Here is an 18,976-nt window from a genome sequence, read left to right as displayed (position 1 = left end):
CTATATCAGTATTTAATTGTGGTAAGAATACATACAAAGAGAGCCCCTTCAATACAAGCAGGTATAAATAATCACCTGTAGGATCTCTGCAATTTGAGGGCACTGCAGACCAGCTGATGTAATTTCTTCCACTGGAAATCAGTTGAATGAGGGAACTTGCATCCTCTAGAAAATAACCTTGCAAACTCAATTAAATTAAGATTACCGGTCATTAGTTACACTAAAAAGTGAACGCAGTTGCAACCCCAATATTGTCGGGTACACGTTAGTGAAGTTGTTCTATAAGTTCAATGACAAATGTATGAAGACTCATACAGTTGCAAGTTGCTCTAATCAGTATGAGAATATTTATTTTTTCATCTGAAAGTTTCTTTATAGCCTCAAAACTAAAGTAATGGCACGGATTCAAACATTTTGATTGCTTTGCATGGCTTAATTTTCTTTCCTGGGAGTAATGTCTCTGATTTGGAAGAATCAGTCAATGAATCTGGGTCTCCCAGCAGTTTTTTTGGTCCTGTATTAGTGTTTCAAAAGTACTTTTGACAGCTAACCTTTCCAAGAATGGTTTGAGAACAGAGAATTATGTGATTCTTTTTTATTGTCATCAGGCACTGATTAAAATAGATCTGCTGTTTAACATGGTTTTTCTGACCTTTCCAGTTGGACATGTGAACTATGTTCAATCTAGTGTTTTAGAATAGTCCCTGCAGCACTCCCAGTAATAAAACCCCTTAGTTAGGCTCAACTGTATAGGTGAAAAACCATCCCTGATAATTTTATGCAATTGTTTGTATTTCACCTGGCATTGGGGCAACTAGGAAAACCAACCATATGTCTCTTACAATCATAAACTCTAAGCTTCGTGGCAATGTTTTACATTAAGCACGTGAAACAACTAATCGAATGGAGTGGTACACACATTTTATAATCGGGAGATGTGATACATTATCCTTCAATCTTGCCAGAGCTCTATTGTTAAGCCCAGTCATTTCAGAGGCAGTATTACCTTCGAATGTTATTAGATTTTATATTTCTAAAACCTTTCTATAGAATTGCATATTTATTGCTTTACAGATCAACTGCATTACACTCTTTAATTTATGTTATATTAAAAATGTTGCAACAATGCACTTCTACTGATAATTCCTCACATCTTTGAGATTATCACCAGTCTCATTGATAATTAAGCAAACTTTTCTGCCACCAGTATCATATTACAGGTACTCTATGAAATATGGAACATGAACATTGTAAACTATATTTAGGCACTTTCATCTATTTCATTTTAGTTTACCACTATTCTTGCTGTCACTGAAACACCCTGCACACTTCACCCAAGTGACCCACCACGCCATTAGAGTAATGAGAAACCGTGTGTGTGCTGAATGGCTCCCCTGCTTCTCTATGTTTATCAGTTTCTTTTGCTGCTGTAAATTAGAAATTTTGCCATAAACGATACAATTACATCTGCAATAAGGTCTTTCATAATTAACTGAAGCCTCAAGTAGTCAATCTTTAAATTTATCTTCCATAAGCATCTACTTGCAGAAATGATGTGCATACTGTCTTGCCTGTTTTCACTGGCTATGAAGTATATGGTCATAATGAAGAAACTTCTCACTTTATAAAACTAGCATACAGGCAACTGAATTATGAGTAGAATAGCAATAATCTGGATGGATGAGAATCATTTGTCAAACAGGCTGGTATTTAATGGATGTATAAAAAGTACAGCAATTAGGTGTATGGAATTTCTCTGAATCTTGTGATGAAGTCAGTAAACTGACAACACTGGACAAAGTTGTGACCCAATGAATGGGAAAAGCGACAGTTTAAAAGGGAATTTAAATTGGGTTTGTTTTCTGGACTTTTTCGAAGAACCACAATAGAAGCTGGACATCAGTAATATGAAATAAATAAATTGCACAATATAAGATTGCAAAACACAATTAGTGCTGCAACTGAACATGAGATTATTGAGTGAGATCCTAACAGGAAGCCTATGTATTCTGTACAAGTTAATGACTCAGAATGTACAGAATTTCCTTTATTACTATGTTTAAAATGATCCATGATCACTGGTTATAACTGATTAACATTATGTTTGATCTTGTTTTCATTTACATTACCCTTATAGCAAAAATGACCAATTTCTTGTGTTACTTGATCTGGAAACCAGTTACTTGGTGTCATATAGTTATAAACATATCGATACCTGAGATGAAGCAGCATAAGTTGTTCCCAGCCTATATTCCCTAGCTGACCAAGAAAACTAGGATATACGAGTATAAAATCACACTTATTCCTGAGTCTGCTTTCTACCAGGAGTTGAGGGAGTCATACAGATAATGGCACGTGCAGAAGTTCTGTAATCTAATAAGAACTTACGTATGCAAGAAAGAGCATTAGCAAAATTGATCTGTCTCCATTTTATTTTATGATCAAAAGTTGAAAACATTTTTCCTGCTTCCCAGTTGGTGGCTGCATGATATAGAATAGAATATATACGAGTATAATGAATCGTTGAAAGCTAAAAATACCCTGAATTCTTGTGGAGTGAACTAGTGGCTGCTGTCTGAAACAAAGGAGAGTGGGTTCAACAGTCCCTTGTGCATTCCAACGTTGCTTCCATTGACACTGCACCTAAATCACTTGCGCTCATACTGATACCATCATTGCTTTATTTATTCTTTAACTTACCCCCTTCCTCATTGCTTTATCTTAATGGATAATAATTGCCTACATGAATGCATTCTTGTTCACATTTACGTTCAACTTACTCCTCTGATCAATGTTTCTACATGTCTGAACTCGTCTTCACGGTTTTCATTCACTATCCCAGATCTGCACTGCAAACATCAACCACTTCACACTCGATTCCTAACCCCTCTTCGTAGTCTGTAACTTCGTATCTTCATCTCAGTTACTTGTTTCACCCCATTCATGATGTCGAATAGCAATGGAGAACCACCCTTTCACTTTTACACCAAACCAGGCACTGTCTTATAGGTGTATACTAAGACATGGAAATTTTGATGCCTCAAAATATTACCTTCCATGTTGTAAGTTCTCTGTTCCCTACAATTAGTGCGCTTAATCAGTTCTGCCCTAGCTATCTAGGTCCGTATATGTCACATGTCCCTTTCTATCGTTTCTTTGAAACATTTCTTAACTTCACAGTGACCTCTTCCCTATCAGTGCTTCCATTTTCTGCCTTTCTCAGTTAAAACCCTACCATACGCCTTCCACAAAATATCAGTTATATTTATACTTAGTAACTTTTTCAGGATCCGATCACCGTACTAGCCAGCTGTGTATCCTTTAAGTTGGTAAAAATTCTACCTATCAAGGCCATATGTGACTGGTATTAGTTGCAAAAGATCTAGTCTTGATTTCATTTATACATATATTTTTCCCCGATCCTACAAGAAAAACTTGTCATTTTAAACTTTTGCTTCAACCAGATAATGATCAGGCATACATCCAGCCACGCCTCTTCTCATCATATTGCTCTTTTATCTACTTTGTGATGAAACACTATGTAGCAACCTTTAATCCTAACCATCTTCTCTTTTGAAAATTTAGTTATAAATAATTTTCCTTGGTGACTGTATTTCCAATAATTAAGACCCTCTCTGAACACTTTTTCACAAGACTCCTTAAATTAGTATTTAGACATGGCACACCATCCCTACCAACTGCATCCTCTCTTTTTCTGTAACTTACCTTTCAATTTCAATCCAAACCTAGCCACTGATTTAGATTCTCACTATATTAATACATACATGCATATATATATATATATATATATATATATATATATATATATATATATATATATATATATATATATATATTCTGTGTATGTATCTCATTTATTATGGATTCTCTGGGATGAAATAAAAAACTTTCGTAATTTGGTCTCACAGATTTAGGAAAAGGTTCCAATACGATGTATATCTAAGCCTTGTTATCGTGAAGTCTTGAATAATAACAGGTCTTGTACCAACCGTCTACAGATAGGTGGTAGATTCTCCTTCGAAAACAGCTGTCCGTTGTGCTCTTCGCTTACCTTCGGCGTATACTTGCTTTGGCGATCGACCAATAAATAACAGGTTTTCAGGATGTATCTGACCAAGAAGAAAATCAGTTTTCATGTCGTAGATACATGAAAATGTTTCAACTCTACCACTAAACATTTATATATATATATATATATATATATATATATATATATATATGTATATATATATATATATATATATATATATATATATATATATATATATATATATATATATATGTATGTATGTATGTATATATATATATATTACTCATATCGGGAATGAAGTTGGAAAATAAGAACTTACCTGAGGTTTTACCCCGGCAGGCTTCAGAAGCACAGCATACCAGTGTATTTTACTCAACTTCCCGACCCATCAGTGAATCATTCGCTACATTTCAATCGAATTACCCCTTCACTGTGAAATGTGATGGAAATAATGAACACATGAGCATGTGTCTCACTGCAAAAGTCATGAAAGAAGCTTGGTAAAATTCACTGGTATATTGGGCTTCAGAAACCAGCCCGGGAAAAACCTCAGGTACAGAATACTTAGGTTCCAGCTTCTTTTATGACCTTTGTAGGCCAGCCGCTACTGCCTTCTGGCCTGTCACTCGGGAGACCGAGGTTCGTCCCCGATGTGAGTCAGAAATTTATTTTTGGTGAAACACATGCTCATTATTTCCAATATATATATATATATATATATATATATATATATATATATATATAATATATATAAATATATACATATATATATATATATATATATATATATATATATATATATATATATATATATATATATATATATGTATATACACACACATATATATGTGTGTGTGTGTGGTGCACGTGTGTATGAATAATGTTGAAGCACAATTAACACAAAAAGAATTATATGCGATATGTGTTCTTACCTTGACCTATGTCGTTTTGGCTTGGAACATGGACAACACTAGCTTACAGTGTCCGGCCGTCAAAAGATTCTCTCGAATGATGGTAAGGGCAGGAGCATTTATATAACTCTCTTTTGGTGTAAGATATTGCCAAGAAAATGTTACAAAGAGTATCTTTAAATGAATTCGGTAATAACGGGTTATTTGTTACTTCATATTTCAAAATACAAAAATCTCATGTATGACCAAAAATATCGTGATGTTTATATATATATATATATATATATATATATATATATATATATATATATATATATATATATATATATATATATATATATATATATATATATATATATATACAGGTGTTTCAAAATTAGAGCCCTCCTCCACAGTACAAATGGAAAGTTATGAAGTTTTCTGCTATAGCCTATCTCCAAGTACATTATTTTAAGTTTCTATTAAGCTATTTTTCATTTTACATTTCTTGTATTTTCAGACTGAGCGACGGAGTTAGACACAGCCATGGCTAATGTCTCGGAGGAAATCAGATGGATTGACCGAATCTGGGCTATAACCTTCAGAGAGGCCAGGGATGCTGGCGCATCCTTCATTTCCCTTTGCTGGATAACTAAATACATTAAAAGAGATGAATCCTCCGTTAAAAGAAACTGGAACAAAAATCCATATGACTGTCGTCATGAAAAGAGTGAGAATCTTGGAAGGCCTGAAGTTCTTTCTCAGGAGTCAAAAGACATCATAGCTGAGGCAGTGGGTAGACCAAGAAAGTCTTTATGTAAATTGGTGCTTGAACTAGAAACAAAAAGGGGAAAGAAGAGAAGTTATAGTGCTGTATATCGTGAGTTGAAAAAATCTGGTATCAAGTCATTTCATGTTATCAGCAAGCCCAACATCACTCAGCAACAGAGAGAAGATCGTGCATGGTTTTGTGGTTCATTTCTTAAAGATTGGGATGAAGCTGACTTTCTCCATGTTGCTGCATCAGATGAATTCTTCATTTACACAGTAAGGAAGCCAAATCATAAAAATGACATCACTTGGGCTGCAAAGTTGGATGATATCAGCGATGATGTGCGCTATCGCCAAGTTGTGAAATTTCCTGAATGTTTGGGAATTTTTCTCTGTTTCACAGCCAAACGGTTAATGTGGATCATCAAAGAAAAAGGACAGTCATGGAATGGCGAATACTTCAGAGAAACTGTGCTTACTGGTGGAGTATTTCCTTTCCTCAAAGATCCTGAAAATGTGTTATCTGTTGAAGAAGTCACATTTTTGCATGATAAGGCACCATGTTTCAAGGCTCTTCAGACACAGGAGCTGCTTCGAAACAGTAGTATCGATTTCTTCTCGTCAAGTGAATTTCCAGGTAGCTCCCCTGATCTTAATGTGTGTGGAAACATTGGTAGTATCTTAAAGGTTTGTGCTGAAGCACGCACAGTGAACTATGATGGTATACCAAGCCTCGACGACCTGCAAAGAGAGGTTACCAAAGTGCTCAGGGAAATGGAGTTTGAGTCTCAGCTTTTTTGCAATTTGCTGAAATCATACCCCTCAAGAATGTAGGCTGTGGTGCAGGCAGATAGAGGCCACACAAAATATTAAATACTCAGAGAGAAACTTAAATAAATACCTTTTCTGAATTACATTTGTTTTTGTCCATATCAATTTTAGTTTATGCTGTAGAGGGCGGGGCTCCAGTTTTGAAACACCCTGTATATATATATATATATATATATATATATATATATATATATATATATATATATATATATATATATATATGGTTTTGTAAGTTATATAGAAGGTAAAAAAAAAATAATTTCCACCTATTGTTGATTTATATTCTGTATTACAATAAGTGACATTTTCCAAAAATGAGAGAAATATTTTGTTTTGTAAATTTACCTAAAGTACAACTTTAGTCGAACAGTTCTTTGAAGATAAATATTACATTCCATACATAGATGCCATTATAACATGGCTACATAAAGTGACTAGCAATGAAAAAATATGCGACTTTCCAAGGATGCTGTATTTTTTATAAAGCATCTTTATTATTTTGTCACCGTTGCTTTTTGTTTGGAGATGGTGATCGACTCTTGAAAATCTGTCGCCCTCTGATAAGCCAGTTAGCTGTTCTTGAGCGGTGGGGAGCAACTGGTGAAGAAGGACAAGATCGAGAGGGCGTTGGATGTACAGCCTCTCCGCTGCTGCCCCTTGGTAAAGTTTTAGAGGAGCGAGGCAGATCTGAACCTTCTTCCCCATCGACTTCCTGCAGAGCTAACAGATGAGACTCTCCCCCTGGCTGTGGAGATGCGCTCTGCGTACGTCCTCTTCCACTTGCAAAGTCCACGAGTAAACTTTGACGGCATAGCTTCTGTACAGAGGGCATGTCCTTTTTGTCTCTATTTCTGTGTCTTCGGAATAACTTAAAGAATCCTCGTGATGATGACTTTCCAGAGTCAGTGGAAGGATCAATAGACCCTTTTCTACTGTCTTGAGATTCAGAGTCAGCTGGCTGATCACAAAATCTCTCTGGACTTTCTAGAGCCCCTGAAGATGCAGATTTTTCAACTTGTTTTGCCTGTTCAGGGGCAGATTGCTCTAAAATACAATGAGCACTCTGCCTTCGGAAGGATTCTTTCTTTTCAACTTTATTTCCTTTTGAAACAGTTTTGGGAGATAGATCAGGAATATTTTCTCTGTTAATGAAAATCTCCTCACTATGGGAAAACTGAGGGAGTGGTGAAGGGGAACTAGCTGAAATTTCACCAGAGTCTCTCCAGCTATCATCAGTACTTGCTGTACCACTCCTCTGGCGCAGTTTAATAGAATCAGGACCACCACTCAGCCTATGCTCTGAGACTGGAAGGGCTGCTCCCCGTGATAAGAATTCTTCCTTGGCCTTCTTTAACTTCATAGCTCGTAATTTACCTGATGGGCTTTTGTCAATCGACAGAGAAGAGCTTCCTAGCTGATTTTGGACTCCCAGTGTAGGGTCATCAACCGAAACATCTAAGTCATATGACGTATCAACCTCAGTTGGAGTAGGACTAACACCTGGAGTGAAGTAAGGACTTGCAGCACAACTAATATTAGGAGTTACTGCTGGGGTAATAGTCTGCGAATTTTTCCATTCGTCGGTCAATTCAGGTATGTCTGAAACCATTAGAGGTGATGCAGGAGACTTTGTACTGAACATTACCTGGTTTGCATTGGTAAGGAATCTATTTTGAACTAAGGAACTGCTTGCAGACCGCTGAACCTGCTGAGGAACCTCTGAGTTCACTATTACTGAAGTACTTAGAGACTTTAAAACTCCTCCAGATGAATTAGTGACTGATGCAGGGGTTCCTTGCATATGAACTGTACTGTTTTTCCATGATGTTCCGGTTATTTCAGATAGAAGCTTTCTTTGAGATCTTGGTGAATGCTGTGGAGGACTGGACGGGGGCGATCGGAATGGACCTCCTAAAAGTTCTTGGTTTTCTGTAATTCTCTGATTGAATTTCTGAATTATATTTCTTACTGTTGGTATACCTTCATTAACAGCCTCCAAAACTTTTCTTTTAGACTCAATTGGAGGGCTTGTTGGAGGAGACTTCTGAAAAAGCATGGTTACCATAGGTGTGTTGGTAGGAAGTTGTACAGGCTTAAGTTGTTTAGAGAAACATGCATGTTCTTCAGACATGGAAGATGAAACATCCAGACCTTTTTTTTCAAACTGTTTAGAACATTCGTCTACATTCTTCTTGGGTAACTGATCTGAGTCTTTTTTTTCACAGGCTTTTCACCATCATTTATAACGTTTGATTTAAGGGAATGGTTTTCAGTATTTTGTGATTCTTCCTTCACTTTATGTTGAATATCCGACTGATCTTTTACTGTCTCTGACTCTTGTGGATGTTTGTTACCTTTTAAGTATTTGGTAGGGCTCTGTTCTGTGGTACCATCACTCTGATTTATAGACTGTCTTGAGGCTCTGATATAAGCCTGTGAGTCATTCTGGCTGAAACTGTGATCCTTTTCAATGTCTTTGCTAATGCTCTTTTGTTTCTTCACTGGCAAATCATTGTTAGCTGTCGTGGACAAGGGAGTTTCATGCTTTTGTATGCTGAGTAATGACTCATCTTGGTTGTCAACAAAAGTGGGTGTTGCTCTTGCTTGTTCAGAGTTAAGAACACCACCTTGCACTGTGAATATTGTACGCTTTGTTGGTACAAAAATATCTGGAGATTTATCCGAGGGCACTGAATGTAGAGCGACAGTTGTGGGAATTGATTTGAAACGTCTATGTTGAACATCATCAGAATCCTTTAAATGTCCTTGTTTCCCTGCTGTCAGCGCTTCGTCATCGTACACAGTTCTACTGAATGTATAAGCAAAACACTCATCCTTTGTACTCTGACCACGAGCTTCATATTCCACCTGAAGCACGAACAAGAGAATTTCATATCAATAATTGCAGTTCAAGTATACTTTTATAGAAAAAGTTCTCTGTTAGGTACGCAAATGTTTTTACTAAAGAAAATGTAAAATAAAGTCGCAGAGGTATGCAGAAAAAGCTATTTATGATAGCATTATACAGATACTTTCAAGTGGCTCTCCCATCAAGAAAAATGTTATCACGCATTTACTACAGTGAATGACTGACTGACACAATCCACAGCTTTGCTTAAACAAGATTATTTAGCTATTGAGATTTTATTTCTTATCAGAAACATACAAGTTGGCTCTAAATATGGCTTGACTTAATGAGTATTCAGAAAATCAGTAACGGAAACCATCAGAAGTTAACCTGTTAAAGTATTAGTCTAAACGTTTGATTCTCAATTTTGTCTCTTGTCCTGTTGCTTATGTTTTAAATTTGCCGCCGGGCATCAGCGCCCTCTGTATCGGCCGTCGTTTGTCACTTGTTTCAGACTCTCAGACTCAGTAACCTGTACTCCAGTTGAAAAATAAACATCACGGAAGAAAGGTAAAGAGTTCTTTGACTCCAGCTCAGAAAGAAAGGAAAAATAGAACTGATGAAAGTCAGGCGAATTTACTCAATCACCTTAAAAACCTTCCTGATTTCTTCAGTTATAGTTTCTGATACATGTCAGTATTTAATAAATTGTTACTTGTATAAACTGATTCCATTTGGTTACTCATTCGTCCTTCAGGTGCGAGGCAAACGAACAAAACTCTACTCTACAAGGAAACACATACGTCTACTTTCTTTGTAGTACTTTTGTACATGTATACTGGAAAACTTGACGGACAATTATCAATCGCATACACTGTAAGACCTCCGTATGCTGACCTGGGGGATCACTAAGTAATTAACATTTGTGGTGTATTACTTGCATTTAAGACGAAGAGAATTTCTCGTTCTGTTAAATTAATAAACTGTGTTTTGCATTAAATAAAGACCTAAACAACGTCCTTATGATTATTTCAAAAGTTTTATTATTTTGCATGAATATGGGAAAATTAAGCTTATGAGAAAATGTATCGTACAGAAATTACTTTAAATCCCGCTCATTTAATCTAACAACATAGATTATTTCTTTCGTGATGATGAAGCGTTCGACATCTAATGAAATGCGTCGTTTTTCATATCGGCTTCTAACAGAAAGTCGCACATTCCTTGAATAGCTGAGCAAAATTAAGAACAGAAGTACCCGTACTGTGAAGCATACTGTGATTCAATATACGCCTGCGCTAGAATACCGTATACCAAATTTTCCTGTGTGCAAGCTGAAAAAAAAAAAAAAAAAACCGCCAAAGGTAGCACATGAATGCTCCTTTGTGTGGTATCCTGCACAGGCATCAGAAATACACACTATGAGTGCAGATATTTATGTATACTATTTTTTGACAGAGTGAGTTTAATCATTATCTTGTGCGTTGTTACTTTTGTAAACAGGAACGTCAATATTTTAAAAAGCCTTCGCATTAACAAAAGCAAATCCTGCAGTTCCTTCATGTTATTAACCTGTTTGAAAACTGGCGCTTACGACAACATGAAGTTATGAATACGTCTTTCGCAATAGCAATTGACAGTTAACTGAATTGTTATAATGTCTTTTACATACAGATGGTTTTGTATCTCTTACCTGAGTATCCGAAATACGTCGCGTTTTGAGGTCCCGGACTGGGCTACGAGGACTGGATGTCGTCACCTCCGTTTCAAAGCTTTTATGGAAATCACTGGTGGGTCCACATTTCTTCAAAGATTTTGTCTTTGACTCTTGAGGAACCCCGACACGTTCCTCCTCAACAGCAGTGTTCCAGTTTTCCCTTTTTCTTCTTCTCTCCTCAGATTCTTCTTCATCCCACTCAAAGCTTGATGATAAGATATGATCTCCCGAACGTAAGGTCGAATTTGTTGCAGTTTTCCAAGTGCCGGTAAGAGATATACCGTCGTCTTCCTCGTCAAGTCTGGGAGATGCCTATAAACATAATTTTGTGAGCAAAACTCTTACAGGGTAATCAGGCTTTACTATGGTTCATGATCAGATTCTTTTAGGCCCCCAAAAAAAAAAAAGCAGCAGTATTTTCACTCTAATGTCAAATGAGAAACTGATATGTAAGAGTACGCAGCGAAGCTTCATCCTAATGAATTGAAAAATGTTTTTGCCATTTAGCATGGAATAATATAAGACAACTTCATAACTGGTGAGGAAAATTGATCAAGATACCTAATTTCTTAAAACGTGCAGGAAAAGTTAAGATAAAGTGAGTCTAAAAATCTGATAGATCAACATTATATAAATCCAATAAAGTAATTAAACTTCAGCAGTCCCCTAAAAACGTCAATAATAACGAATTAGCAAAAAAAAAAAAAAAATGAGCTAAGAGATTGAACTACAAAACTAAAAATAGTTGATGCTTTGAAACAGACTAAGAATGTAATGGTGCGTCCAAATCAACACGCTGACAGTCACCCGCTGTTGGAGAGTGACATCTATGACTAAGTAATGGTGTTCACTGGGATTCTGGATAAAGTTAAGTATTTATTTTTTCCGTCTAGTTATAGTTATAGTTATAGTTATAGTTATAGTTATAGTTATAGTTATAGTGACTATTCTAATGATATTGGTCACGGATTTTACAAGAGGTAATGTTGTGATATCATAAAACCATATGAGATATTTTGATTAAAAGGTCTTGTGTAGATGATGTCTGGTGTTCCATAGATGTACAGAGCTACCTTTTGCCTATGACATCGGGTCGGTAGAGCAGAAATACTGTACTTTGTCTGACAAGTCCAAAATGTGGGTGAGAGCGTATAAACATTCCTAAAGTCATGTAAGAGGTGCTGGTACTACAAAGAAACATACTTTTAAGAGGCAAATAACACCCCAAAGACTTTACCTCTGCTTCGGGTGCACTTGAGGCAATGCTGGGAGAAGGCGAGTGCGAGCGTGAGGGACCTGAGGTAACCGTGGAGAGCCCATCAGAAGATCTTCTCCTTGCTGTTTCCCAGTCTCTGTCGTCATCCTCCAGTTGCGTCCTGAGCAGTAGATGGTCTAAACTAGATCCTGGTGGAAGGAATTTTGAGCGGTCGTTTTCCATCTCATGAGGATCATCATCATCCTCATCGTCCTCGTACTTCTGTCGTTGTTGACTGTAAGAATCTCTTTGGGATGGCGTTCCCGCTGTTGATTGACTGCTGAAATTATACATAGAAAACACGGCAAAATAAACTATAGCAAACTATGAGCACTGGGTGTAGCCTAACCTAGAAAATCTCCCGACAATGTTAGTTCACCAGAGAACATGCTACGGACTGCACTTACGTATAATTGTTACTTATGCCTCAAACTCTGTTAAACGATCCTTAGGCACTCTCGTATCAGTAAATTCCATTGTGTTTGTTGTAACAAATAGATAGATAACATTTTTTTTGAAGATTACTGATAGCCTTTGAGTAAATGAGATGACTTAGATTATTGTCGAGATTCTTGATATTATTTTTATTCCAACCAGTAACATTTCTACAACGACTGATGCAAATCTACCCCTTTGTCTTTGCATTATTTTAACGGCTGCAAAACCTACAGACAAACAGAAGATGTTATGTCTCTGATAATGGACTAATTTGCTTCTTTATCTCATTTTCTTGACATCATTAATTTACGAAAAACTGAATACTGTCATAAATATAATACATGTCAGATGTATCGCTACACAACAGATATAGATTTAGAGACCAAAAGTATGTTGTTTTAGACTGAGCTCTCTCAGCATTGCTTCTCATGTCAACATTTTCGAAAATTGGAACGTAAAGTCATTTTCATTTGCAGAAGATACTCAGACATTTGAGTAATAAATATACATTGCCAAGCAAGATATTAAATCAGAGTAGTTTCGATCTGTACAACTTCCACGTATCAGTAATCATTATTATTACAAACACCAGGGAAATATTCAAATATAACAAGCCTAAAAGGCCATTGGGCTAAAAAGCAAACTTTCATAGCGGAGTACCCATGTAAAGAAGAGAAGAAAGAACGAAATTAGCGTAAACGAATGAAAAAAATAAATTACATTTCTGTACAGAAACAGCGCATGTAACGAAAATCAAAAGCTGAGGTATGTACAAGATGCTTTAAAGGAGTTTTACAGCTTTCTTCAACTATTGAAGATTGACATCAGTACTACAGCCAGGAAAACCACTGTTAAAGTGTTCCATGTCAAAAGAGAGTTCATGGGAGATGGGTAAACAGAATGACCCAGCAGATAAAATAAAGAGTAGGTTTACTGAGGTTAATGGTCATATTATAGGATCCCACAGGAATGTTGTTAACTGTGTCAGCTAAATGCAAAACACTCTTAGAGGATCTAAGAGCCTCTTGCATCATTTGCAATGATTTTTTTGATGGAGGAGGATGTAACAACAACTAAAAGTCGAGTTTAAGAAATAAATGAACAGGCTAGTGTTTTACTGTAAGAAACAAATGAACTGGCTAGTGTTTCACTTCCTGAGGCTTTGAGACAGAAATAGCATAGGTAGCATTATTCATGAAGGAAGCTTTGGACAAAGTCGCTACTCGGAAGTTCGACGCAGATTCATAAGTAGTATCGTTTTGTTTTTATGCCACACTGGAATTCTCATTTAAGAGAAGGTTTGAGGCAGATTACAGAAACTCCAGAAAAATATGGCGCAGCTATTACACAGCCTGTAAGTAGGCATCAGTATTCGTGGAAAAAATAAATCGTGAATAAAGATTGCCTTTAAATGTTGCTTCCGAGGAAACAGACTGTTCTAGGCCAACAGATGTGGAAATTTCCATTCCATAGGGAAAATCCGTATTCCTCTCATTTTTGCCACATTACCCAAGAGGTTGTGAGACTTACTAAAATTCTGACCTGTGACAATATTTGATGTTAGTATAAGGACAGATATATGCATTCATGTTATTTCCCCGAAGCTTATTTATGCTTTGTGTTTGACGGTTTGTATTCATGGTATTTTCCATGCCACTGGTTCCACTGTTTTCATGATACTAGATAACATATAATCATTCATTCATTCCAAAGATAATTTATGATTTTTTTAACCATGAGGCATAACTGGAAAAATTGATAAATTCAAGAGATGACGATAAATAAAGGAGGAAGTGCCACATTTAATTACCAAATTCAGATAGAAACTTGATACACTCGTGGTCTTAAATCCTTATGAAGAGTTTTCAAAAAACCTCAAGACTATATGCTTACTACCAAGTTTATGATATCAAGCTCTCCTCATGGGAGACTTTTGAAAGTGTCAAAACCAGTTCCCAGCTTTTATCTAATTGCTTTTTATAAATTGTTGTTGAAAGTATGAAATTTCTCTCCCTGCCACCTCTAGTACTATTCTCCTCAGAGTGTTGTTCTCTCACCCAATCTCCTCTCCTCTTTCTCAGTAACCTTCTCCAGTGCTCCTCTTCCCTGACTATTATTTGGCTGATGATGCCAAATTCCTTTTTTCCTCTTCATTCCAGTCTCATTTTCCATATGACTTAAATGTGGCTGAGTCGTCTTTAGAAATTGCAAATAAAATATATATTTTCCTCATAACAGCTTTCAGTTCTGAAGCCAATAGTTATTACATCTCTTAGCATTTTGACTTAGTACAACTGAAATCACTGCATCCTCTCTGCATGGCTTTATCTCATTCCATTTAGTTTGTTTAGAGATCAGTGCCCAGATATCACAGCTCACAGATCAAAGAAGCTTTACTCAAGAAATATCCACTAACTTAGACACCTATTTCTTTTAAGAACATGGGTTTATAGAAACAGTTTATGTAGGATTGGATAAACTTATTAAAATGGTACTACAGAAGTAACATAGCAAGGCAGAATTGCATATAGAGATGTGCAAAATTTGATTAACTGCAGATGAGGAATTACTGTTATATGTGCCTATTACATATGAAAAATTTTAGAAGCTCATTTAAAAGTGCCAGCAATGACCATTCATAATATTGTAATGACAATGTGTTCAAAAGTAATGCTATGCGGAAATATAACCCCCCTTCTTAGCTTTACAATCAGAAAGAGAAACAGATAGCCTCTTTATGATTGGTAAAGACTACAGTAGCGTATAAAACATTCTTGAGATATTCCCAACCCGTTCCAACACTGTTTAGTTGATTTTGTATGTGGCTGATGTTGTTCAGGATTGATGACAGTCATCAAAGTATCAGATTTAGCTCCTCTGATACTGATGAGACATTTCTTATTGACTTATTCTGTATATTTGTTTGAATGTTTTAGCAAGAAATAACAGAAAGTTATGTCTAGATATTTATGGAAATTTTACCAGAGGTAAGCATCATGACTCACAAGTGATTAGATTTTGGGAGGGATTAGGATGTAGATAAGATATCTTTTTTTCAAGAACGTGCTTGGGTCGGGGATAGGATTTTACATCCTTGGATGAAGTTTGAGCCTGTGAATGTTCTACATGAGTATTTATATTGCCCTGATTCACCTATAACGGTGTTTGATAGTTGTATTTGAGTATAACTAGAAACAATGGAATTGAGTGCTCGTAATCCACTAGTAAATGAAAAGGAAGAAATCAGAAAAAGTTGACAGTGATTATAAGAACTATTTGTGGTCCTAATTTAGTTTAGAGTATACCAAATGCCATGATTTTGAAGCTCATTGCAAATATCTTCTACAAACCTAAGGAACATAGCAATGACAGCTGTGGTTCCAATATTTAAAAGAAACTTTTCATGCAATTATGACAAAGGTAAAATTAAGTTTTAAGATACAGAGGAAAGAAATATGGATTGAACATCAAGCAGCAACAGATAAATTATGATGGGGAAAATGTTAAGGAGGAGGATTTCATAATCCCTCAAAAAAAGAACCTGTCATATTAGACACATCAGGTTCTAAACATCTAGTACCAGTACCACCAACTCAAGCTTTTCTACTACCTGAAATAAAACATTCATCAAAACTGACTAAGCGTTTTGGATCACCAATATGGCTTCCATGAAGTCAGGTCTGCTGCGGGTGACCTACTTTTCTGTCATCTCTGTAGGACTTTGAAAACTGTTAGCCAAACTCTGCTCATGGCATAATTTCTTTCCTCTGTAAACATATTCACAGCTTTTTATGTAATTGCTTTATAAACATTGTTGTTAAAAGCATAACATCTGCTTCCCTCCCACTTATACTGCTGTGTCTAAAGGTTTTGATCTCACAAATTCCCCTCTGAAGTATTACTGATGATGCAACTCTTAATTTTTCTTCTTCATTCGTATCCCAGTTCTCTTCAGCCGATCACAACAGTCTTGAATTTTATTTCCTGGTGTATTGATATAAATTCTATGAGCTTAGCAGACTGACTTCAACATTGTTAAATTCTGTGCTTGCCTTTTCTATTCCATCTAAATTCTTCAATTTTCCTTAAGGGAATATAATTAATACTCTCACTTCTATTTATATTTTGGGTGTCTAGGTCGCTTCAAAACTGATTTGGTAACTTCTTTAAACTGTTAAATCTTCCCGCTCCACAAACTGGTTTTATTGTTTAGATGTGATAAAATCTTTTCTTCATCTCAACTCTTAAAGCCTTATGTTGGTCTTATTCATTCCTGTTTGGAGTAGGGATCTCATATCTGGAGTGCCTCTTCTTATCTGTACTCAGTAAAAATGAACCTAGGATAATTAATTTGTGCTGTGATTCCACTTTTGCTTTTTCTATCAGTCCATTTCTCTGCCAAATTGCAGCCTGTCTTTCACTTTTTATAAATACTATCATGGTTCACAGGATCATTGCTCTGTTGAACTTATGGGAATAGTTTCTTCTCCTCTAAGGCAGCCTAATAACATCCATTCGGCCATCTCTTCTACTTTTACTCTGTGGAAATCAGTAACCCTCCCATACCAGTAATTTACCTCATAACTCCTGCATGTTATAAGTACTGGAATGTATCAAATCCAAAAAAATCAGGAAAGCTCGGAGGAGTAGACTTTTATAGCAGGAATTTCAAAGGAGCTAAAAAATTGAACGTTTCATGACACAATCCTATAGTATTATACGTACACGCATCAACAAATCTTATTACCTGCTCAGAGCATTTCAACTATTCACTATTTTTATGAGAGAGATCGTGGTTCTTTCCAAAGAATCAGTTACAAAGTGAATTTAAAATACTTCCTCAAAACTGCACCTTAGCATACTTTCTTCCAAGATACGTCTTGTAGGATGGAAGAATTGATGATATAATCGAATGATACTTCAAGCCCAAAACAATGGGACATTAACAACAGATACACAATAAAAGGAACATCGACGGATCCAGAACAGAAGTGAATAAAAGAACATTTAATTTCAGGAAGACCCATTAAAATAGAATCTGAACTCGGAGAAAGGGATTTAATGACCACTAAAGAAGTAAAACTAGGGAAGATAGAAGAAGACAATTTTTCTTGATCAACATCTAAGAAGCAGATTAAAGGGAGGCAATTTCTCTTGATACCGTGTATCTACATTTGGGAAGCAAGATTAACATACTGCCGTCATAAAATATTTCAGGATGGTGCAGAGTAGGTAGGGAGTGTAGCATGTGTAGTACTGTACCTATACAGGTGGCGTAAAAGGACCTGCAACTTCAGGTTTACACTCATTTCTGTAATAGTCCATAAGAAAGATTGAATATATTTTAGTTTTTGTTGGCTGACTCTAAGCTGTGAGCTGAATCTACTTTAAAACAAGATTCATTTGACAAGCTAATTTACAGATTAACTGCACAAAAGCTGCTGACTTTAGACAATGTGGTGTAATTTATTGCAATGTCAACTGCAATACCTTTGTGGCAAATCCATTGTTCCGAGTCTCACTATTCTTAATATACCGCCTCTCTAGCAATAGTCTTGTAGAAACAACAAACATGAAAGCATCGACTCTTTTAAGGTCTACTATTGGGCAGACTGATCCAAGATATGATACGAGATTCCCATCAAAACATGTCTTTGAATATCAGTCTTCGTAATCTTGTTAAAGAAATTCTTGTAAAGGCTATTGATGGTTACAAATCGGACATATCTTTTGAATGGCTAGCTTATCCAAACACGCCAGTTCATGATTAGCCCCATCTTTCGAAAAATGTATTACCCAGCATAAAAATTTTGAGCATTATTATAGAAAATGAGCAAGTAAATAATGCTGCATCAGAAGGACACCAATTAAAGATTTTTTGTTTATTTTATGCCCTCTAAAAGCCATATCATATGCTATTTGAGAATGATACACTGGGCTAGAAGGTTCAGCTTTGGCCAGTTTTCTCTTTAGGGTTGATCCTCTCCTAATAATTGAATCATACTTTTCCAACTGATAGTTACGCACGGTCTATAATAAAAAGTTCCTAGTAGGAGATGTTACTGAAAAAATATGCTTTAAAAGTATGACAAAACTAAAATGCAACTTTAGCAAGTGCATCTATGATCTGTAATCGAAAACATAACTTACTGATTACTTATAAATGAACAATCTC

General features: G+C 36.0%; 1 protein-coding gene across 1 annotated transcript in view; it reads right to left on the bottom strand.

The window, feature by feature from the left end:
* Positions 1 to 6,869: 6,869 nt before the first annotated feature.
* The window catches only part of LOC136835115 (uncharacterized), a 183,532-nt gene continuing 171,425 nt past the window's right edge, over positions 6,870 to 18,976 (bottom strand). The window contains 4 exon segments of the mRNA XM_067098281.1: positions 6,870 to 8,722; positions 8,725 to 9,411; positions 11,085 to 11,420; positions 12,346 to 12,643. Coding sequence (XP_066954382.1) covers positions 7,046 to 8,722; positions 8,725 to 9,411; positions 11,085 to 11,420; positions 12,346 to 12,643 — 2,998 coding nt within the window. The 3' untranslated portion in view covers positions 6,870 to 7,045.

This window comes from Macrobrachium rosenbergii, chromosome 55 (genome assembly GCF_040412425.1).
Source record: "Macrobrachium rosenbergii isolate ZJJX-2024 chromosome 55, ASM4041242v1, whole genome shotgun sequence".
Classification (NCBI taxonomy): domain Eukaryota; kingdom Metazoa; phylum Arthropoda; class Malacostraca; order Decapoda; family Palaemonidae; genus Macrobrachium; species Macrobrachium rosenbergii.
The sequence above is the reverse complement of the archived record's forward strand: the minus strand, read 5'-3'. Positions and strand labels throughout refer to the sequence as shown.